We start from the raw sequence: 23,610 nt of genomic DNA on the forward strand, positions 1-23,610 counted from the left end.
TTTTACAGTCTCTGTCATAGCTGCACAGGTCAATCAGGATGATAATATTAGATGAAACAGTTTCTTTCTTTCAAGAGTTGCTTTTGATTCAGATCAAGTGACTCAAGCTCTCAATTCTGTCAGGTTTATTCCTCAACAAATCAGACAAGAAGATGAAATGGCACGATTTTGTCCAACTCCGTCGATATCACAGCGCCGCCTGTGCGTAAAAAAAAAAAAAAAAACTCGAAGCTTGCTAATATATTTATTAGCACGTCTGTCGGGCGTGGCTGGCTTGTCTGCCTGGAGGGAGGGAGAGACTGTAGCCGTATAGTCTGCTCAGGGGGGCTGCTGGATGCTCCGTGATGGATGAGGAGTGACAGATCGGGGTTAGCCGCCAGGGGAGCACCATTTTCTTCCAGCGCACGGTCTTCAAAAAAGAAGGAGGTATAAGACGCTGGACGCGGAGGGAGGAAGGGACGAGAAACAGACCCATCTCCACCCCTCTTCTTGCTCTCCCTCTCTCTGTCTCTCTCTCTCTCTCTCCCCGTACTCTCGTGCATCACAACATAGTGGGCTTTACCCGGACTGCACCGCATTGACGCTTCTGCTGCTGCCGCTGCGACCCAACCCTCCAAACTAACGCATACACAAGGCAGAGAGAATCATCTTTTTGGAAGCTGGAAATTGGGTGTTTGTGCGGAATCTGTGTCTGGATATGCAGCATCTCCCTCGCGTGCTCTCTTATTTTTCATTCAAGGTGGATTCGCTGTCCTCCTCGGTATTGTCAAGACTTTTAAAGCAAGAGTGAATATTGCAGGAGGGGGACGGTTTTTTGCGACTACTGCATAGTGCACAACAAGACATCGGACTCTAACTTACAAGTTTGCAGAGCTCAGATCATGACTGCAGCTGTTCACTTACAGGAGTGAGCCCTCCTCTCCCCCCACCGCCCCCTCTTCACCGCCTCCAACATGGGTATTGACTGAGATGCGAGGATGCACTTGACTTGTGAGGATTAAAAAAGAACTGCGCGCAATAATTCCTGGATCATGCAGATTCTGCAGCCTAGGACGTTATTTGTGTTGCTGGCACATGCACATGTAGTATTATCACTAAGATATAACGGAGGGGCACGGAGCAACAGCAGCACATACTCTTCCAGGAGTTTGCATGGGTCACTCCGAGAGAGTCATCCAAATAAAGCCCGGGACCGTGCGCTCTCACCGGGGCACGCCACAGGTGCATCCCCGGCGGAGGGCGCGATTTTCCGGGGGACTTTTAACTCCACTCACCCCTGGAAGAGGGTGGTGGCAGAGGAAACGTGGCGGATTGGACACAACAAACGCGACTATACTAGGACTGTGACACCCGTGGAGGATCCCAACACAGGCTCACATTTGGGCCCGACGCGCCACCATAATAGGAGGATAAAGTTGAATGGCACGGGGACGCCAGCAGGTGGACACTACAATGCGGCTAAGCCCTCTTCAATGGGACGGGGAGACGGAGGAGGGGGACCCGAGGAAGGCGACAGGCACAAGAGAGGCACAAAAGACGAGCAGAAAAAAGCCTGGAAGAGGTGGGGGAAAAACCGCCAGAATAAAAGCGCGGCGGCTTTGGCTCAGCCTCACGCGTCGTCGTGGGAACCCGTCCCCAAGCCGGTGGCCCTCACCTCCACCGACCTGCCCTTTGACCTCTTCACCAGGAGGCCCGAGTTATTCACTTTCAGGGAGGAGAACCCCTGGGACGCCACACCGATCACCCCACCAAACTCGCAGGACTTCGGGGACGAGATCAAGAACCCCTTTTACCCGGTGACGAGCGAGACTTACGGCGCTTACGCGATCACGTGCGTCTCAGGGGTTATCTTCCTGGTTGGGATAGCGGGCAACATCGCCATCCTGTGCATCGTGTGCCAGAACTACTACATGAAGAGCATCTCCAATTCGCTGCTGGCTAATTTGGCTGTCTGGGATTTTGTGCTCATCCTCTTCTGCCTGCCCATGGTGGTGTTTCATGAGCTGACGAAGTCCTGGCTGCTGGGGGAATTCACCTGCAAAGTTGTGCCCTATGTGGAGGTAAACTCACTTTAAATCCTGCCCCTTTATTTGTAGTATACCCTGAATGTGTCATGGGCGATTACATCGCATTGTAATAGACGTTTGAAGCAATGCCTCCAGGCAGTATCTCCCTCTGACAGATGGTAAACGGGGCTCAACCAGTGTCATTTACATATCAGCAACCTTGTCTGAATGTGATCACACCTCAGGAGTGACAATAGGGCATAATGTGCTTCACTCTGGGGGATGGAAATGAAGCAACACACTCTTGTTTCCTGAGTCAATGGACTTTCAGAGTTTCAGTTTAACATCCCTGGCCGGCCAGATAATAAACATATAGGATGTCACTTTAGCCGATAACAAGGGGACTCTGTTAGTCACTAAAGAGCCTCACCTAGCCCTTAAGGCATTCACAAAAAATACACACACCCACACACATGAATACACATTAGGATTTAACATAATATCACTTATATCCTGTCTACCCTGACCTTCACACACTGGTGCTCTTTCTCCCACTTTGTCCTTTTTCATGTTTGTCCTTTACACTCTGGTTTTTCTGCAGTGGTGGATCCTCCACAGATTATTTACACACCATGTCCACGCTTCCCTTTGTACCCTCACTGCAGCTACACCAGTGTCACACTCACTCACACAAGGTGCTTTGGTTTAAAAGGGGGGTCTTAAGCTCGCTTTGAATGGCTGCATTGTCATATAGCTTAAGGGAGAATACAAAGGGAGGTTTGAAAGGCTTATCTTAACCCAAATGCATCTTAAATTATAGACTGAAGAAAACTGAATGCAGAGGAGTTTTGGGTGTTGCCTGAGGTGTATGAGTAAGTGCAAGATTTGCTGTGTGCTGCAGCAAAAGAAAAATCAGCCTAGAATGTAACCAAACCCAGGGAAGACTAGATTAGAGGGAAGAGAGTTTCTTTAGCTTCTATAGCCGGGCAGGCCCCACCCTCCAGAGACTCCAGACAGGCTGTGACGTCTTGCAGTGATAATACAAGCAGGTGAAAGGTGTTTTGTTGTCCTCCTTCTGCTTTCAAGGAAGACAAAAAGCTATGATGCAACAAATTCCTCACTAAAAAGATTATTTTAGGCATTATAGCAGAAAGATGACAGAGTTATCTTGTGTCTTCAAATGCAGTTTTTATAGCCTCTTGATTTAGGAATGATTGCACTGATAGGTCTGCATGAAAACAGATCACATCTAGATGGATATACATATCCTTTTTGCGGTCATAGTCACCTAAAATGTTGGTGCAGTATCAGCCATTTTCTTTGCTGGAGTCAAGCCACTGGAAGTTTCACATGCATACTTGTATTTGCAGTGTTCCAAGTTATTAACAAGTACAGAAAGATTACAGGCATTTGCACCATTTTGTCTTTGCTGCTGCAATATTGCATCCAAGCTCTTCCTCACTGACCACATACTGTAATACATGTGCAGTATCTCATGTCATTTGCAAACGCCTTGTGAGTGCATGTGTTTTAATTACTTGGGGATCAGAGTGACACACAGCCCCCCTCCCTGTGTTATTGCGTATGAGCTACCAAAGAACCACAGGATGTGATTTAATAACTGGAAGTGCAAATGCCCATTTGAGAATGCAAGGTACAGTATGTGTATTAGGATGTGTGTTTTTTTTTTATCGAGCATATCTATCAGAAAAAGAGTACTGGGGGCTTGTGAGTTGTTTTATGGTGTCCTCAGAATGTGTGTGTGTTTGGGTGCATGTGTCAAACAAGGCCATGAGTAATGCAGCCCGGGGGCTCACTCTCTCTCCCTGTGGATCATTCAGGGAAACACACACAGGCGCACACTTTCACCCTATGGAGTGACTTTATTCTTCACGTAACCCAAATTCAGTCACCGGGGACGGGAACATTTGCCCTGAAATATAGACACACAAACTCAGTCACACATACTTGAAAGTACACACAATATTCTCACAGGCACATTCAGGCTCATACGAAAACCAGACTTCATGTGTGTGTGCATGCATAATAAGAAAATGTGGTATAGATATTTTATCACAGTCCCCTGAGTGAGCCTCCCTTGGCGGTGCCTTCAGTAAACCTTGTTTTATTCAGTGTTGTGTAGAGCTTGGACTATTCCAAAACCTCAAAGAGAAAGTGATTCTTAGGTGTGAGATGTGAGGAAACATGACAGGAAAACTGCAAGGATTCTGCACAAAATAAAAGACGTGGGCTGCAGCCAGAATGTCAGACACGCTTTCGTTTCATGCTGCATAAAACTCCTCTAGGAAATGATGTACAGAGCAGCAAAAAAAACAGCCAAAACTAATGTGCAATAATTGAGTTTCTTCACCTGCTTGCTGATTAGGATTAAACTTGAAAGTAGGCTAAAGTAAAGAAAATAACAAGTGCAGCAAGCATTTTATAAGCCAGAGGGGGGACTGAGTCATTTGTCAAGGTTCATTTAGAATCATGCTACTGTAAACCTGTGAGATTAAAACGTTTTTGTCTCATAAACTCTAAATGAAGAGATGCTTACAAATCACTGCGCTTTATTGGCGGAGGCCTGTTGGTTAATGTTTAGCAGCATAACATCACAGTTGTTTACAAGCTGTTATGATGATGCCAGTAACAAATAGACTCTGCACATCATGAGGGGCCAGAGGTAGACCCATGCATTGTGCTGAAATTGGTGGTAATGGCAGGAAATACATCAGCTTGACACATTTGCATTCACTCAGATAGACACTGCACATCTTGAGCTGTTTAGTTGCTAAAAACATCTGTTTATTTGGAAAGAGTAGATGTACAACGGTAAACTATATCTTATATATAATGTAGACAAACATTATTAGGGCTAAATCAATTGTAATTTTGTCATCTTTGTACATTGTACCGCTCTCTAGACATAACTCTTTCTTAACCCTGATTTACGGCTAATTACAGCTGTGAACATCATGTGGGACATAAATCTCACAACTCTCTAAAGGCTCATTCATACCCCTGTGGTGTATTGGCCTTTCCACTAACAGGCCTGCTTTTACCAAATGCTATATAGTATGAAGAACAAAGGCTTGTATCGATTAAATAGTAAAGGTGCAAAAATGTGTTTCCTCATGGAAAAATATGGTACAACTTTAGTTATATTGTATGTCCTTAGTTGTAGATAAAAAAAAGGACGTTATCATCAGCGTAAAGTCGCATTTTGGATGTGTAACTGAGTCTATATGTGCTAGAATGGAGTACGGAAAGTTCTGCTGCTGAAATGTTTCGCTCAAATTTTCTCTCTGCATTTCTCTGTCATACTTTATCATGTTACACTCAAGTTTGTGGTGAATCCCTCAGTATGTGTGCCTCATATACATCTGGCTGCTGCTGTGTTGTACAATATGGTAGGCCGTCTTTATATGGTACAGTGGGCTTCAGCAGGCAGAGGAGGGAGAAACAGATTATTGAAGCGAAGCAGGAAATAGGCTGAGGAAAGTGATAGATTGGGGAAAAGGGGGGGAAGAGAGTGAGCTGCATGGAGCCACACAGGGCCAGAGGTAGACCCATGTATTGTGCTGAAATTGGTGGTAATGGCAGGACATACATCAGCTTGACACATTCGCATTCACTCCTCCAACTCACACAAATTTGGTTTCTCTTCATGTTTCTGTAACGTCCTGGAATATGTGGACATTTCACAGGACCAGGAGAGTCCAGGTACCTTTGATGTGTTCCCTTATTCCAAAAACTTTCATTCTATAAATATTTTAAAAACTAGATGAAAAAAGTCCCAATTGCCTGCTATCTACCCACACATTCTCACTTACAGCTATAATATGGCAGCTTGCTTCGTGGCCCTATGTTGTATTTCAATTCGGAGTCCCTGTTCCAGATAGCTCACTATAATATATCAAGTAAGACTTTGAAAATAAAGCAGTGAAGTCAACAAAGATATAAAAACAACTTTTGGTTAGATTTGAAGTTTTATTGATCAGTTTGATGTAGCCTATGTTTTTTTAATCACACTGGTATTAGAAGAGTAATTGGGCTCATACTAGGTATTAGAATAGATGCAGGAGATGAAAGAAGAATATTAGGATACTGGAACATAGAAACAACTAAGTGAGGTTAAGGGACCAAAAATAATTGTTCGGTACAAATGCTAACATAGTACAGATTTAGCATACGTATGCTACATGACTAAAGTATACTACAAAGGAAGTCAACTTTTCGAGGAGCTCAGATTTGACTTTTTGGTTTCTTCAGGAGTAGAGACCCAGTCACCTAGATAAAAGTCCCGTGTTTTTGCCACTGACAACCAAGTAGGAAACTCAATGTTGAAATAAAAAGCTGAAGAATACAGCACCCAGAAATGACTCTAGTCCAATATACCTTTTTTGTAAAGTGAGGAAAGAGAATGGCCTGTCAATCCATTCTCATCCTTATCTGTCTGTTTTGTCTATATGTCAACATATCTAGCCTGTAGACAAGACAAGCAAACACACATATACACACACACATATACATGCACAAAGTTAGCGGAGTGTGCTGATCTTCCAGATGGGTGGGATGGCCTTCTCTGCACTGATCACTGCCCACGGCTGTTCTCCCCCCCTCTCTCTCTGCATCAGCTATCAGTGATTAGAAGCAGGCCTCAGGGGGAAAACACACACACACACACACACACACACACACACACACACACTCAACACACTTACATACAGTGTGAAAGCATTTGGGCACACACACACAGGCACATTTATGCATACTCACTGAATGCACACACATATAATATAACACATTGCAACTAGTTCCTTCCCTCTGCCCATCTATTAGGCATGTGAATGGTCATTAATTGGAAGATATGTAAATTATTCAGGGTCTATAATTACTTGCTCTACATAATGCATGATGAGGCCATTCAGTCAGCTCGTTGTCCGTGGATCAGTAGATATTGTGCTTTATATGATGAGACAACACCATACAACAACAGAAGTGAAGATTAGGCTTGCTGTTAGTTCCAATTAGCCAAATTGATAATTATCCATGTAAATTAATATTCATGTAAATATTCATTGGATGATTTTCTGTGTGAATTTTTGCTCTGTGATGCTATAAAAAAAGAACAAGAACAGCATATCAGTTTCAGATCAACATGTAACAGGTTGGCAGACGCCATAGAAAAGAAGAAAAGGGAATATGAAAGCGATTGCATTTTATATTGCCTGAAACGTAACACTCTTAGACAGGGATCAATGACCTGGAACTGGACTTTTTTTAAGCAGCTATACAGCACACTGAGAAGTAAATTCATTTTTGTATGTCCAGGGGAAATCTGCCACAAGTCAGGATTTAATTTAATGGAGGAGAAATGTATTGTGGGCAAGGAACTGGCTCAGACACTGTAAAGACCATAGCAGGCAGAAAGCAACAGCATATCGTAGGAAACTGTACCAATTGGTCCTAATTTAATTCAAGAATGACGAAGATATATGGGAGCTTTTATTCTTACTCATGAATTCCTTCAGATTTCTGTTCCCTGCTAGTAGAGACGGCTTTGTTTCTAGAATAAAAAAAAAGGTAAAAGACTGAATGTTCATTTTTTTTTTTTTTTTTTTTTTAAGATTTAATGATTTATTGATGGGCTTTTTGTGCCTTTATTTGAGAGATAGGACAGTGGATAGAGCTGGAAATCAGGGAGACAGAGAGTGGGGAATGACATGCAGGAAAGGAGCCACAGGTCAGATCCGAACCCGGGCCGCCCGCTTGGAAGACTACAGCTTCCATACATGGGGCGCGCGCACTAACCACTGCGCCAACAGCGCCCCATGTTAATCATTTATTTAGGAACTGTTGAAAAACCCACAACCAGCAGCTACCTACCTCACATGGTGTCTTGCAGCCCCATGGTGGTATAGACTTATGGTACTTGGCCCAAAATAGTCTACTTTTCTCAGGAGCTTGATGGTAGTGTCATGTTTTCTTAATGCGATTCTTCCAGCTTAGCTTCTGTATTGATGAAGAAGTGTGGTAGAGGTAAAGGACAGAATGAAAGAAATTTACAAAAAAGTAAATAAAGAAAATAATTTATCTGAAATATGTTGATAACACATTTATTTGTATTTAATGTAAGCAGATAACATTAATGGTCCCATGAGTGGTCCTAATGAAATTATGATGATGGCAATGACTTGGAATGACATTGGTTCAATAAAAAAAAAAAACACTTAGACCTTTTAAGGTAGTTTTGCTGTAGCTTAGCTCATTTCTCAGAGGGGATTAATGCATTAAAGCTTTATTTTATCAATAAGAAGTAACATGTAGCTTAGGGCTTTACATTTTCCAAGTAGCTTGTCAAACACTGATGTGGAACCCCCTTTAAAACCACAACTTTGTACAAATATAACAAGGCTCCAATTATAGAGTTACAGGTGATATGTGGCATGTTATTTTTGGAAAGGACTAAGCTAGCTGTTTCCATGTTTTCAGTCTTTCTTCTAAGCTTATTCATTGTAGTTTGCAACACCCCCTCTCTTTATATCTTTACCACATGTCCTAATACACTCACACCCACCATAATGAAACATATGTTTTATTTAAATATTCTGGATAACTGTGGATGTGCACAGACACACATATTTAGTTGCACACACACACAAACATCAGTTTCCTGTCTCTGCCCAGCTGTGAGAGGGATGGCGGCTGTCAGGAGCAGTGTCTCTGGTTAGAGTTATGGTCTGCTGGAGCCTGCACTGGGTCACACACTCAACCTAGGAACAGGACTGCAGCTGGAATAGCCCCTTTGTCTCTGTTCCTCATTACGATCAGGCTGCATGTATGTGTGTGTTGTTGTGTTTTCACATTAGCCCATTCATCACCTGATAACACCCATTACCCTTGACAGTGACTGTAGTCACAATGTGGCCACACAGGCTCCACCGGTCCTTGTTAAGACCCAATTAATAATACGAGACCTTTGTGCCACCAGCTCATGGGACCTTTAATCAGGAAGTTAATGGGCCGTTGTTAAAAAACAGCACTCAGGGAAAATGTCTTTCTCACCTGCTGTGCAGATGGACAGCCAGAACCTGGAAAACATGTTGTAAATGAAATAAAAAAAATTATATTCTTTATTTTGAGCCATTGATGTCCAAGGTTGATAGAAAACGGATACTATGAAGAACAAAACTGACCTGAACTAATAAAGGAGGTCAAAGAATGTAGATGTAATAAAAACTGAACCTGATCTTGATTCCTTTTAGGAAGTCCCCATCCTATTTTCCAATAGGATGGAAATTATTTATTGTGTATAATACCACCCATCATGCTGAGAAATGATAAAAATTGATAATAATCTCAGGTCTATACAAAAGAGCTAGAAGTAGGTTAGCCTAGCTTAACATGCTAACAGCAACAGGGGAACACAGTTGGCTTATCTCTTTACCAAACGTGATGAAACAAAGAAATATCACTTTATGGTTTTACAGGGGCAATATGACAGACTGTTTTTCAGAAAAGGTACACAATTTTAAACCACAATTCAATAATAGAATATGACATGTAATGAAATAGGCTACTACTAATTTAAATCTAGCCATAGTAAGTAAGCGCCTGGTAAATAAGCTAGCTGGCTCCTGTGCTTTATTTAGCTTACAGACACGGAAGGAGTATGCCTATGTCACTCTTCTTAACTAACTACGGACAACTAGCAAATGCGCTTAGCTAGCAAGTTTGTTTTACAAAAGGCTATATGGCAAACTGTTTCTCAGGTTAAGAAAATGTACAGAACTCCAAAACGGTTCTGCTGCTGCTTTTTCAAGCGAGCCAGTTGTAGGCTATAGAGACGCAAAAATGTATTATTGAGCTTCTTATTCAACTTTTGGCAATAAGCTGCTTACGATCTTTTCACAAAAAAAAATCCTGTTCACTTGAGTAAAATGCATTTCACTTTTAAATAAGTAGTCAGATTAAAATTATAATATTTTAAAACACAATTTTCAACCCTGAGGCAACCCTGTCATCTTGAAAGCAGGTGAAATGAACATGAACATGACAGGGTCAAGCCACTGTTTGGAAGAAATGCCACATTAACATTGTTAATCATTCTGAAGATGACCTGTTGCTCTCTTCCTGTCACTTTGGACTGTCTCTCACTCATGTGATGTGTCCCTCTGCAATGTCTTTTATTCTTTCTTTCTATTTTTCCCCTCTTTCTTTTTCTCCCACTCCTCTTCATTTTTCCCCCTCCATTCTTCTGTCCCTGTTTCTCGGTCTCTCATTTGCATAACCCCCTTCCACAAACACAGCTTCATCACCCCACCAGGCCTGACTCTTGGACTCTCTATCTGTCATCTCCCCTGTAGCACAAAGCTTCACTTGTTCACCCTGCGCTCGCTCTCCGCCCCAAACACGCTGATCAAAGCTGGCTCTCCTGGTCCTCCATGACAGCCTTTAAAGCCGTTCCAACCCTGTTGTTCAAACCATGAAATATTCAGGATGTGCAAGCACCTGTCCATGTATGCTGGATGGGTATTTGTATACCTGTGTGTTTGCTTACTTAAAGCTATCACATATGGAACTACAGATGTGCTTGCTTGGTGTGCATGTGTAACTGCAAATTACTCAACTCCAAAAAAGCTAAAACTGCAAACTAGAAGTTCTCAAAAGCACCTCAAAACTAAAATATCCGTCCTGAGCAGGCAACATTATAGTGACGGGAGATGGTGATTAAATCGCAGAGAGAATAATTTCAGTGAAAGGTATCCACACTTCAGGATAATAGAGAGAATCAAGTGAGCACAGCTGCCATGTATCTGTTTCAGCAACAAATTGAAGGTGAAAGGTTTTTTCATTATGGTTTGCTTGGAGATGAGTCTGTGTCAAACTCTGTTTCAACATAAGTGCCAAAGGTGCACCAGAGTGCTACTCATTTGTTCATGGACATTGCCTGAAAAACACTAGAGCATAATAAAAACTGAATCTAATGTTTCCTTTTGTCACATAGTGGAAATGATTTTGATCATTTTGACTGGATCAGAGTGCCTTTAGTTTAAGGGGAAATTTGAAACAATAAAGCTGTTTTCCCATTTTACCTTCTGAAAATATGTAGAACATTTCGGGCAGGCTGACCCGGAAATCTGCCCGATTAGCTTGTTCACATATGCACTCCACAGTGGGAGACAATCCATGTCAGACAGGAGAGTGGGAATGGAGGCAAGACATGAAGTAAGAAGAATGAAGTGGAAGTGGCAGACGAAGCAACAGAGTCTGACTACATCAGCAATTTTGCGATTAAAGTAATGCTTTGTATAGTTCACAAAATCAACAAAAGACCATAGGAGAACATACCGGCGGACAGAAAACATGATAAAGCCGCTTCCTAACGTGCATGGAGATCACACTGGTTGCATGAATACACTCTAAGGTCACGTCAGCTCACCCTGACTTCACCAGGAAAATGTACTTGGGGGCTGGCAGGAATAATTACAGGAAAAGTCGGAGTGAAAGATGTGTCTGTTTACACTTTCAGCTCACCCTGAAAATTCAATAAGTCGTCTAGAGTTTTTTTTTGCAAGTGTAAGCACCAGAATATGCTACCAACTTAAATATTTCCTTTTTGTTTACTTCATGTCATATTCTGTTAAAACTTGCTTGTTTTTTATTATGAATAAATGCCCAATTACTGTATGTTTTGCTTCTTATTTAAGTACATCCCCAAGAGTCACTCTGAAAGCTATCCAATTTTCTCCCAAACCGCTTAAAATGGTGTTCTGGATATCAGCAAGACCACCAATTAGCCAATAAGACAATAAAATCTGTTTACCACTCCTTGAAAATCAACTTATTTCTCCAATCACTAACCCTTGCACATCAACACTTGCAGGCTGCAGGAAATAACGGATATCAAGTTAAAGATCTTTTGATAAAAGCATACAACACCATAAGCATGACGCATCAAATCAAGAAAAATATATGCAATCACTGCTTTCCCAATACACATTTTAAAGCTGAATTTTTAAAGGTTAAATAAAAACAGGTGAATCAATGTGATAATGCAGTTAAATGCTTAAACTCATGGTTTCTCTATGTTCTTAGTCCGTCACAGGGCTCATGCTAATGTTAGCTTCGGTGGTCACCTAAGTTCTACATAAGGATTCCTTCGGTTAACTGAGCCAGACCACAACAATGATCGCAATATTTATCACATCCATGCATGACAAGTAGTAAGCACTGTTTTTTAAACACTGCTATGAGAGGGGTATAGAGACAAATATGGAAGTCTACATATTTGTCTCAGTTAGCGAGAAATGGTATCGGAACATTTCTCGATTTTTTTATGCGTTCAACAAACCCAAATCATATCCAAACAACTTCATATGAGCTTTATCAACATTTATAAGCTCTTCAAATTGTACCTTTTCTGTTTTGTTTTTTAAAAAATTACAAGTTTACGTCATATTAATGAAAATAGGCCTTCAGCTTAAGACTGCTGCCAAGGCTCTGCAGTTTCTTTGGTTTTGACTGCACGGCTTTCTGAACTCACTGCAAGATGACAACATCTTGCAAGTGCACTTAAATTCTGACATCTGCCCAAATCGCGTAAAGACTTAATCTGCCCAGAGTGTGAATAAACTACTCACATAAACACACTTGGCTTAGAGCTACTCCAAGTTGCTTAGGAGTAAAGCTGCCTCACTTGAATACCTAATGAATGATTATTGTTGCACTTTGGCTATATTGCAGAACAGGTTGCTACGATGACAGTCACAAGATTCTAGCAAAACGGCAGGTGACAAACTGTAGTACCCCCCCACCCCCTCCCCCCTCCCCCCCCAGCACAGTCACATAGACCTTAGTTACAGTGAAGGATGCTGGAGCCTGTTGGTGCTTTGTTTACCCCACTTTCTCCTCCCTGTTTCGCATGGTCGCTCTTCATTAGCCTGGTTACGATATCCATGTGTGTCAGGGGGTCAGTTTGTGTGTGTGTGTGTGTGTGTGTGTGTGTGTGTGTGTGTGTGTGTGTGTGTGTGTGTGTGTGTGTGTGTGTGTGTGTGTTTCGGGCATACACACACAGAACATCTTGCAGTGTGTATGTAGTGTGTACATCTATATCTGTCCAGGATGTATGTGTTTAGAGCTCTAAAGCCGAGGCTCACTGGGGCCATCTGGGAAGCTGGCTTGTGTAATTAAATTTGATATGAAGGGAAGCGAGAAGGAAGGAGGGGTATGTAAAGTGGAACAAAGCACAATGAGAGAAAAAAGAGGAGCGATAAGGGAGAGTGAGAAAAGGTATGAGGAAGGTAAGGCAGGATGGAGAGTTGATGCTGGAGGCGAAACCATAGAGGGAGCTGGTTCATGCAGGGACAGACACACACATGCACACACACTCCAGCTGCAGAGCATTGCTTTGCAGGGTGCCCACTCTGCCAAAATGGCTGTTAATCCAACAGATGCTTTCCCATGCTGTGGAAATTTATGAGCTCGCTGACGTTTTTTTGCTGTGAGAATGCGAAAGCAATGCTGCCTAATAGCTGTAAAAAAAAAAAAAAGAAAAAAAAAAAAAAAAGAAAAGGAGATTTTGACTGACACACAATCGGGAAAACAATGGAATGTTTAGGAAGTCCGTTAATTAGTACGACTACCATTGAAGAAGGGGTGTGAAAATACATTTGAATGAATGAATGAATGCAGTGACAACAGTTTATAATCCACTGTGTCACTTGCTGGCTGTGTCTCTATTTCTGTCTGCTTTCCTTTCTCTCTCTCTCTCACACACACACACACACACACACACACACACGCACATTCAGAGATGTTACACAGTGTTAATAGCAGCTTACAGACTTCCATTGTGCTTCTGTTGCACCAGTGCTTGTAATTACACAACTGTCAGGTGCACCTGCAGGCCAATGCCATTACAGTGTGTCCAGTTGTTTATTTATGGGCAAGCGGCTGACTCGTCAGCTGGTAGAAAGGCCTTTATTTGTGTGTCAGTGGATCTACTTCTACTTTCTGCACTGGAGATAATTTTGTCAGTTCATTGTTATTTTTTTTTTTCATTAAAGACTGAAGACCTGACAAGCTTGACTTCAATATTGCACACATCTCATCCCATCTGTCAGCTAAATAATGGATTGCAGATTATCTGCTGTTGGCGTAAACTCTGAGGGTTTCTGTTATATGTTTTTCCCTTCAGTCATGTGTATAGATTTTTTTAGATAAACTCAGAATTCCAAAGGCACCATCATTCAATGGCAAACCACATCAATGTAATTGCAAATAATGGACAAATAGACTGAAGAAGTACTTAAAAGTTCTTGGCACTTTTAATCTCAGGAGCTTTTCTTTAAGAGACTAAAAAGTTCCTTCAGTCTGTTTTTGTTCCCTCCAAGTTTCAAAGATCTATAAAGAGAAGGCTGCTTTCGTTACACCCAGGTTTCTGGTTTGTAGAGAAGGCGCCATATGTACAGAGGGAGGCTTAAATCCTGGTCATATGATGCGATGCATACTAGTTGCATGTCCTACTCCTGATCCTGACACTGTTTTCACACAATGCTATTTAGTGCATGTCAACCCCCCTTTCTTCTCTTATTTCCTGTCTCTCTCAAGCTGTCATATCTAGTAAAGACAAAAAGGCCCCAAAATATAATAACAAAACAAAAGACACATCTGTTGTATGTAGGTTTACGATATTATTTTTCATTTGTAAAAATCATCACCACTGCACAACTCTATGATTTTTTATTATTTAATATAAATTGCAGCAGCACCAATAGCCTAGTGGTTATGTCGTGCGTGAGTCACACAGTAGAGCAGAGACCTTGTGGGGTGTAAAACAAGTTCTTTACCTTAGAAATTTGGGGGAATTGCACCTAGTACCTCCTTCAGTTGCTTGTCCCTGGGGGAAAGTTCCTGCATAGGAAACACTTAGCTTTTGATTCTGATTTAAAGTGTTCTGTCTTTCTCTCCTCAGGTGGCCTCTCTCGGTGTCACCACCTTCACCCTGTGCGCTCTCTGCATTGACCGCTTCCGCGCAGCCACCAACGTCCAGATGTACTACGAGATGATTGAGAATTGCACCTCCACTACTGCAAAGCTAGCTGTCATCTGGATTGGTGCTCTCCTATTGGCCCTACCAGAGCTGCTTATCAGACAGCTGGTAACCGAGGACACGGGGATGCCAGACGAGCCTCCCGTCGAACGCTGCATTATCAGGATATCCACTTCCCTTCCTGACATGCTCTACGTGCTGGGATTGACATATGAGGGAGCTCGCCTGTGGTGGTGCTTCGGCTGCTACTTCTGCCTCCCCACCCTTTTTACGATTGGGTGCTCACTGGTGACGGCGCGCAAGATCCGGCGCGCTGAACAGGCAAGTGTGCGCAGCAACAAGAAGCAGATACGACTTGAAAGCCAGATGAACTGCACAGTTGTAGCCCTAGCGATCGTGTACGGCGCATGTGTAGTGCCTGAGAATATCTGCAACATTGTTTCGGCTTACATGGCAGCAGGTGTACCTGAGCACACCATGTCTGTGCTCCACCTTCTCTCCCAGCTGCTGCTCTTCTGCCGGGCCGCCGTCACGCCTGCGCTGCTGCTTCTTCTTTGCCGTCCGCTGGGCAGGGCCTTCCTGGACTGCTGCTGTTGCTGCTGCTGCTGTAACCACGCCCCCTCTTCAGCGACGGCCAGCGACGACAACGAGCACGAGTGCACCACTGAGCTTGAGCTGTCGCCTTTCAGCACCATCCGCAGGGAGCTCAGTAACTACACACCGGCAGGCTCCAACTGCTAAACAGACATTCCTCATAAGGGATGGGGATTTCACCTGCGTGCTACTAGCCGTTGGCTAGCATTTGTCGGACTTGGCTTGGCTTGGAGAGATTTGCCTTACCTGATCTGATCACATTTTTCAATTGGAGCATGGATAAAGTCGGACACTGAATAATCACATTCAGCCAGTGTCCTACATCCTCAGTGTTCATTCCTTACAGTAATACTGTACATTTACAGTCACTATATAACACTTATTTTACAGGAAAGCTAACAAAAAAGCAAAATCTTTTCACTCATACCCTGGGGTGCTCTTCAAACAGGGTCAGTACATATTTTTAGCAATTCAGCCTGAATCCTTTAAAACTCACAAACCTCCCTGCCGTAGACCGTGTATGCCTAAATATCTTTGGACAGATGGGATGGCTTCTGAACCCCAATGATGTCTGGATCTTCTCAAGGGATTTAAATCAGATCAGTTTTCTTAGAATTATCTTATTCTACAGCAAAAAAAAAATAAAATGCTGTAGTTCCCACAGGCCTTGTTGTATTCCTGACAGGTTAAGGTAAAAAAAAAATGTATACTGTACTCTACAATGTACATATAGCCTACAGATTGTACAGGATGTGTCACAAAATGACCCGTTCAATGAAAGAGACTCTTTGTCATGATGAATTAAAAAGGCCAACATGAATGATAAAGAGCACTGATATCTTGAGGGAGAAATAATCAACGTGAATCCCCTTCAAAATGTGTCCTTTAAAAAAAAAAACAGGAAATGGAATTCAGCTCTGTATACTAACACACCACCCAGATTTAAAAAAAATTGGGCTGATACTGCCTATAGACCTACAGGACTTTGTTTACAGACTCTACAGCTGTAAATGTACAGTTCATATAATGCAGCACACATGGGATCAAGGCTTATGGTAATTAAACTAGCGCAGCGCGTCTCTGCAGTAATGACAGTTTGCAGGAGAACAACAGAGAGGAGAGTGGATTCCCCATGTACACAACAATACTTACACTGAAAAATATCAAGCAGACTTAAACACAACTGGGCTGGTCTCAGAGATACATCTACAAGGAATTGGGATGTTTGGGATGGACTTAATGAAGAGTTGAATGAAGTGGAATGGAATCAAATTAGAAACTACGGATTCAATTGAAGAACTTGGACAGAAAAGACATACCAGAGTGGAATATAACAGAAAGGGATGGACTCAGCATGGACTGGACTGAATATAAAAATCTGCACTACACTGTTGTATCATGTTACGCCTTACACTTTGGGCTGTATATAAACTGTACACTTTCTTCGGTGCTCTTATGATGAATGCGCTGTAAACAACAGGTCCATCGGTTCAACTTAGAATCGCAAGTAATTGAGCTGGGGACTGTGTTTTTGGTCAAGAAGACAGATTACAGTTATCTGTGACCCTCGAATAAATGTAATACAGTGGCTTGAGAGAGAGAAAAAAAATCAATGCAGAGTATCACAGAGCTGCCATGTACACAGTTATGAGAGATTTTTTGAGTGTGAACCCTGCTTTTGCTAGCATTACCTTTGTGTGAAACCTAGACAGCAAGTATGGCGACCCTTTATTTTAAATCACAGCAAGTACTCAGTGTTTTAATATCACTGAGATACAAAAAATATGCTAATTACTAATACTTAACATGTAGAGATGCAATAATGCAATAAAACACTAGCATTTGAATTTCTAACCATTACACTGGAATAGAATAATTATTTATGGTAGTTAGTTTTGCTATGTAAACGTGAACATCAATTATCAACCATTTACTAGGAAGTCACAACACATTATTTAATTATTGTAACAAAAAAGTGCCAATTCTCCAAATGTTCATTGTAAATACAATCGCTAGGCTGTAAATATGAGGGGAATTTATATATATTTGTACTAATAATTTTTAGTTTTCATACAAGTTATTTATTACAATTGAAAATGAAATGCTACCATGTGGGTGGATATAAACTCAAAGATGATACCAAGTTTGACTTTTCAAAATTAAATTAAGAAAACACTGCGAGTTTTAACTAACAAGTGTTGCTGATGTTAGCTTAGTTAAGCTAGCTAGCGAGAGCTGGGGACAGTGTTAAATGAAGAAGTTGACAGGACAAAATAAAAGAACACTTCTGTCTGAAATTAGGAACCTTTTTTCAATCATTATCAATCAATCATTATTTGTATAGCGGCAATTCATAACAAGTGTTATTCCGAGATGCGTTACAAAAGGGCATAGGCCTATGGGATACTATGAGGAAAGATTTCTACTTTGTATTCCTGGCGTTCCTGTTGTCCACACGTCCTCGCCGCTGAGGTGGAGGTCGGAGCAGGCCGTACATGAATGAGGACGGCGGTGGTTGTGGGGACCACAGAGCCCGATGGTGGTGGCTGGGCGTCAGGCAGTGGCTGAGGGGACGACACGTTCCGATTGTGGTTATTTGTCACTATTAAGAATTTTTGAGAGGTAAATATACCACTGTTATTGTTGCGTACAAGAACAGAACGTTTTCCAGGCATAGCAACATCTGCCCAACAAAGGGTGTTGGGCCAGCCTTAGTGTAAAACAAAGTCTTGTTTCTTGACCAATAATACCCTATGCAGTTTAATTACTTGAGATTTTAAGGAGAACCTTAGAAATGTTTTTCACAGTGTATACAATTTGCAAGTGTATTGTACTGTAAATCTGTTTTCTTAATCTTATACCCATCAGATCTGGGACAAAACAAGGTTCAAACCACTGCTACAGCTCATTACAATGCAGGTAATTGAAGTTACTCTGAATTCCGAACAACGCAAACATTTGGGACAAATAGTTTGTATCTTAGAGGTGAATTGAGATCTTCTGAAGATGACCATAACTACTCTAGAAAGCCTTTGTTATGTGTGTTAGACATCAATTTATGTAACTGAGATGAATGGTTTAAACTCTGTGATGACCCAGGTGTGATGTTCATTGGTAAACTGTATATTGCGATGAATCTTTTGCATATGATTCTGCACTGCCAAACACCTTTTTCTCTGTCTGTCTCTCGTGCTCTTGTGGGAGTAGCACACTATCTCTGGGTGTCTCTCTTATCATGGGGGTCAGTTTACCTTAATTTCCATCAAAACAGGAAGAAGAGTATTACAGCAACAGAAATCACAAAAAGTTTGGAAGCAGCTGAGGCACATAATGTTGAAAATACTGTATAGGCACATTTTTTATTTTGAAAATGTGGATATACAGTAGGTTGTTTCTCCTGCAATGTCCAGAGGCAGCAACCCTTTGGCTGTAATGAAATCCAGTTTATGAGCGCCAAGAGATCCAGGTGAATGTAACCTCTGTTTGGGTCTGCCTGCATTTTTTTTTTTAGTTAATAGAAGAAGTGGACAGGAACTTCGCAACACTGCAACACAATGCCCTGTAGCAAGTTTGACAACTCATTTTATAACCACTGCTATCAGCGTTTTGGGGGCCAATGTGTAATCCTGTCCAGGGAGTTTATGTCCTTGCACCAGCTATGTTTCTACCAGTAAATCACATTGAAAACTGAATGGCTTTTTATTTCCTTCCTGGGATTTCCCGCCTGTTATTTGATGAAACTTGAGTGTAAAACGACCTTCCGCACCTGACTCTCTTTTTCTGCATATTTCTGGGAGCATAGCTCATTCTAAATGGCTCAGTGTTTAGTAACGTGGTTCAAACTATTGATGAAGTGATTTGTGTAAATCAGTCTGTGAGACGTTTCTTCTGGGTTTTGTGAGTATCTTCTTCACTCTGAGCAAATTGTGTCTGTATTTGATACCTGATAATGTAAGCACACAACCACTATTGTCTCTTTAAGTCTAGTCACAGGTTTCTAAATAGCTTTTTATATAGCCAAAAAAACTGTCCCTTTGTTTATCAAAGAACTTTATCTTAAAAAAAACAACTGTATATTAAAATCCTAAATGTACTATTTCTGTTGTGTTGGTTTATTTTGTGTTCCTCTTTTCTGTGAGATGTCTGCAAAACAATTTCTCAGATTATACCTGAAGAAAGTAAAGGCTTTGCCTGCCATTTAATCTTTCATTGTTTCACTCGACTTAATAATATTCAGAGCAAAGAAATAAGCCAGTATTGTTGTCATGGATACAATAAAGGGCGTTCCTATATAGCCGTTCCATATAGTTGTAGAACTTGGGAGAGACAGAAAAAAATATTGGGCCATATTGGTGCCATTTAAGTGTGTATTTTGACCATCAACATCATAGAATGTGTTATTCAAGGTCGTTTTTTACACGTCTTGCAACTATCATGAATATAAATATAAATGCATGTTGTGTTATTTATGTTCATATGTGATACTTGGGTAAGCAGCACAGTAAGGACCTTTAAAACCAAAGTAAAGGAAGCAACTCAGACTTTTGCATGACACTGTTATGCAACAGGTGTCAGTTTTGTTCACCTGCAAACATGAATGTCAACACAAAGTATATAAAAACAAATAGGAAACTGCTGATTGGTGATTCTGCAGTAAAATATGAGTGGTACATGGTGCTCTCATGAAGTTATTGTCGTCCACCGTGAGTGTGCGTGCATGCGTTTTTGATTGTTCTTCTGACATTTTTTGTAAACCCCTTTTGAGCTTTGTGCAGTTTAATTTTCACTTTCTTAAGGACTTCTTGTAATATGCACTGTGGCTGTGCAGTGCACTCTTTGGTGTAGTTGTTGCATTTATTATGAACAACTCCCTCATTTTGAGCAAAGAGTTTGTTCTGGATGTTCCTTCAGTAGAATCATTTATCTTCAACTTGTGCTCTCCGGCTCTCAGATTGTGATTACTTATTGTCAGCATCCATCATTGACTGTAGTGATAGTGTCTGTTGAAACAGTGTCTGCTCAGTATCGTGAATTTATTCTAATCTGTCCGCTTCTTTTTCTATCTCAAGCTCTTTATGTTAACATTTCAAGGGCTTTATTTTGGGTTTGAGAAAATAATTTTGCTTGCAGTGTTGTTTTTGGACCAAATCTGGTATTTCAATCAGGAGAGACTTCATTAAGAATGAACAGTTATTTATTTAAAAATTCAGGAAATAAATGTGCAAAGGGGGTTAGACTCCATCATGACGACTTCATGTACTCTGAGGGGTAATGAGGCCGACAGCAGGATAGGACACCCCCCCCCCCCCCCCCATTGAGTCTAGACACTGGTGATGGTGGTGATGATAGAAGATTACAGGATGTGATGAGGTGAACTCTCACGTCCTGCTGAGCTGGAATGGAGGTGACTGGGGCGGAGGAGGGATGCAGCGATCGAACTGAAATGACAAAATAATTGTGGAAGAGAGAGAACAGATTTTAAAATTTGACCGCGGCAGGATGATTGGTTGGGAGAGATTGAGGCAGAATCAGATTGGATTATTACTCAAAGAGTAAATGCCTCAAATCAGCTGATCCCGGAGGAAGTGGTAGAGAGGAAGTGGCTAAATTGAATGAAGAAAATTGAATAAATGTGTGAGAGAATACAACCTGTCTTCCTGCTTGAATTCACGCTGAGCTCCATTAGTCATACCCAACAAGAAAAAGAAAAAGTTGACGAAATGTAATCAATATAGGGTCAATATTCATCATATATTGTGATAAGTCAAAAACATTCAAACTAAAAGATGGAAAAAAAACCTCTAAACTCCCTTTCCACCTGGGACTGAGTCTCTGTGTGTGTCCTCATGTCCTGATTTCTGTAAGATCCTCCGGTGTCTTCATGTTCCTTCCTCTTCACATAACAGAGGAGCCTTGAAATATTCATCAGCCATGTATCACTGTTCTCCCAACACATCCTACACGCCCTCTCTTTGTCTGTTTCATCTACGACGTTACACAGCGATGACGATAGCGGTCGACGTCCTGGGTTTGTGTTTGTGATAAGGAACGCCTGAAAGAGAGTGAGATGTCACGTTGTAACGCCGAGAAGATGCCATAAATCTTCTGCAACAACCTCCAAAGACATCTTACTGGGTTCCCCCAGAGGACAGCGCTCACTCCCACTGTTGGGAGGAGGTGGAGGTCTTTTATTTCTCTGTTTCTCACTGTGTCTCATGTTAAGACAGAAAGTGAGGGTTTGGAGAGACGTGGAGGGAAAGTGAAGAAAAAAACAAGGCCATAAGAGAGGATTTGTATCTAAAAACTGCAACATTTAGCTTTGACATTGAGAAGATGCAACCAATTTTCAATCATAGATTCAAGGATTTGTTTTTGCTTCAATAGGACACACAAACTAATAACCCTTTAAGAACTGGACGCTTTTGTGTATTTTTCAGTTTAAATCAAAATTAAAATAACATTTATAACAGGTATAGACTTCATTATACTTTCATTAATGACGTTGTTATTTGACGTAACACTTGAAAACAGAGTAACATCATGTGTGTCCCAACATGGCAGCAGGGGATTACTCTTTGATTGATCCTGTTTGAATGAAACTTGAATTAAAAACAAGATCAATTAAAGTTCAGACTATCGCCTTGAACGTCCCTTGATGATGTCACTGTTGTTTGCAACGCGTCCTCTTAAATGTGGTGAAAACATATAGCACCCAGGGGGCAGGCAGGAAGTGGACATCGTGGACTTTCATTTGCATATTCCATTAAAAATCATCTAAACTAAAAAAACGGTGAAAAAACGGCAGGCTTAAAAAACTAACTCAAAACAACCTTTTTGGCAGGTTTTGAAATTAACATCTGCCAAGCTCTAAATGCGGACAGATTGTCCATTTGGCGAGTACATCTCAGAGGGCTATCCACCACATGGCGGGTAAAGGTTTTTATCATGTTATTGGAGCATACGATAGCTTAGCGTTTATGTCACACGCCCCAAGTGAAGAGTCTGTACTTGTCACAGCGGTCAGGGGTGCGAATCCGACCTCCCACTTTTACTGCAAAATGAATCTATGAATCTATAATAACAAAGGAAAAGCTAATTTGTATAAATGCACTGAAAATAGTCCCAGACAAATGACTGATTTACTCCAGTTTGAGTTATTGGTTTAGCCATTTTAGAAAATTAAAAATGAATGGATGTCATCCACCTTTTCCTGTCCCTCTTCAACTGTCCTATCCATTCTTAGTTTAGTGCTTTGGGTATAGCTGCAGCTTCTTCTCCTGCTTCTCTGCTGCCTGCAAGTTGGAGTTTTACAGAGTGACACACACAAACAAACACTGACGCACACATAGTAACGTCAGCCACCACACATCACTGTGAACTACACGGCACATCAGCCATCCTGCTGCAATCGGTCTGCTAAGTAGCTTTAGCATTTGGATAACTAAAAGGCTAGTAAGTGCAAAGAGTTATCGATCTTCCAAATGATCCATTTATTTCTCAAAAAGTGAATTTCATACCCTGCCTTTCAGTCACATTCTTGGGATATCAAGTATTGGGACATCATAAATAGCGGTGTTTGCACTAATAGACGTCTTCTCATTGTGAGTTTAGAGGGTTAAAATGGCACATCAAACACTTACTATTATTTAAAAAATATAAAGCATTATGTAGGGAGTATTATTTATAGTCCATTACTGTCAAATGGGCTTCTCATGTTGCACTTTAAATCAAATCCACTGACTTTGTGTCACTTCTGTCTGAGATAAAAAAAAAACATGAGACAGCCCAATTATGAAGCGTCTGATGAAAATTAGGAATTGTTCACTTTGAAATGCACCACAATTCAAGCTTTTATCAATCCTCCCTCCTATCTCCTCTCTCCTGTCAAAGAAGCAGACTGTGCGTGTGTGTGTGTGTCTCTGAGTGTGTGCGTGTTTGTTAAAAGGCATCTCG

At 41.4% G+C, this 23,610-nt stretch overlaps 1 protein-coding gene across 1 annotated transcript; it reads left to right on the forward strand.

Annotated features, from left to right (window-relative positions):
* Positions 1–287: 287 nt before the first annotated feature.
* On the forward strand, positions 288–19,750 carry gpr37b (G protein-coupled receptor 37b). The gene is made up of 2 exons (XM_020644041.3): positions 288–2,060; positions 14,986–19,750. Exons 1-2 carry the CDS (start codon positions 1,032–1,034, stop codon positions 15,802–15,804), a joined length of 1,848 nt encoding a protein of 615 aa, XP_020499697.2. The 5' UTR covers positions 288–1,031; the 3' UTR covers positions 15,805–19,750.
* The last annotated feature ends 3,860 nt before the right edge of the window (positions 19,751–23,610 follow it).

Source organism: Labrus bergylta, chromosome 23 (assembly GCF_963930695.1).
Source record: "Labrus bergylta chromosome 23, fLabBer1.1, whole genome shotgun sequence".
Classification (NCBI taxonomy): domain Eukaryota; kingdom Metazoa; phylum Chordata; class Actinopteri; order Labriformes; family Labridae; genus Labrus; species Labrus bergylta.

What these genes read in the sequence shown, in the direction of transcription:
- gpr37b (XM_020644041.3), top strand. Translation starts at nt 1,032, where the DNA reads ATGCAGATTCTGCAGCCTAGGACGTTATTTGTGTTGCTGGCACATGCA. An exon ending in AAGTTGTGCCCTATGTGGAG is followed by an intron (nt 2,061 to 14,985) that starts GTAAACTCACTT and finishes TTCTCTCCTCAG; the next exon opens with GTGGCCTCTCTCGGTGTCAC.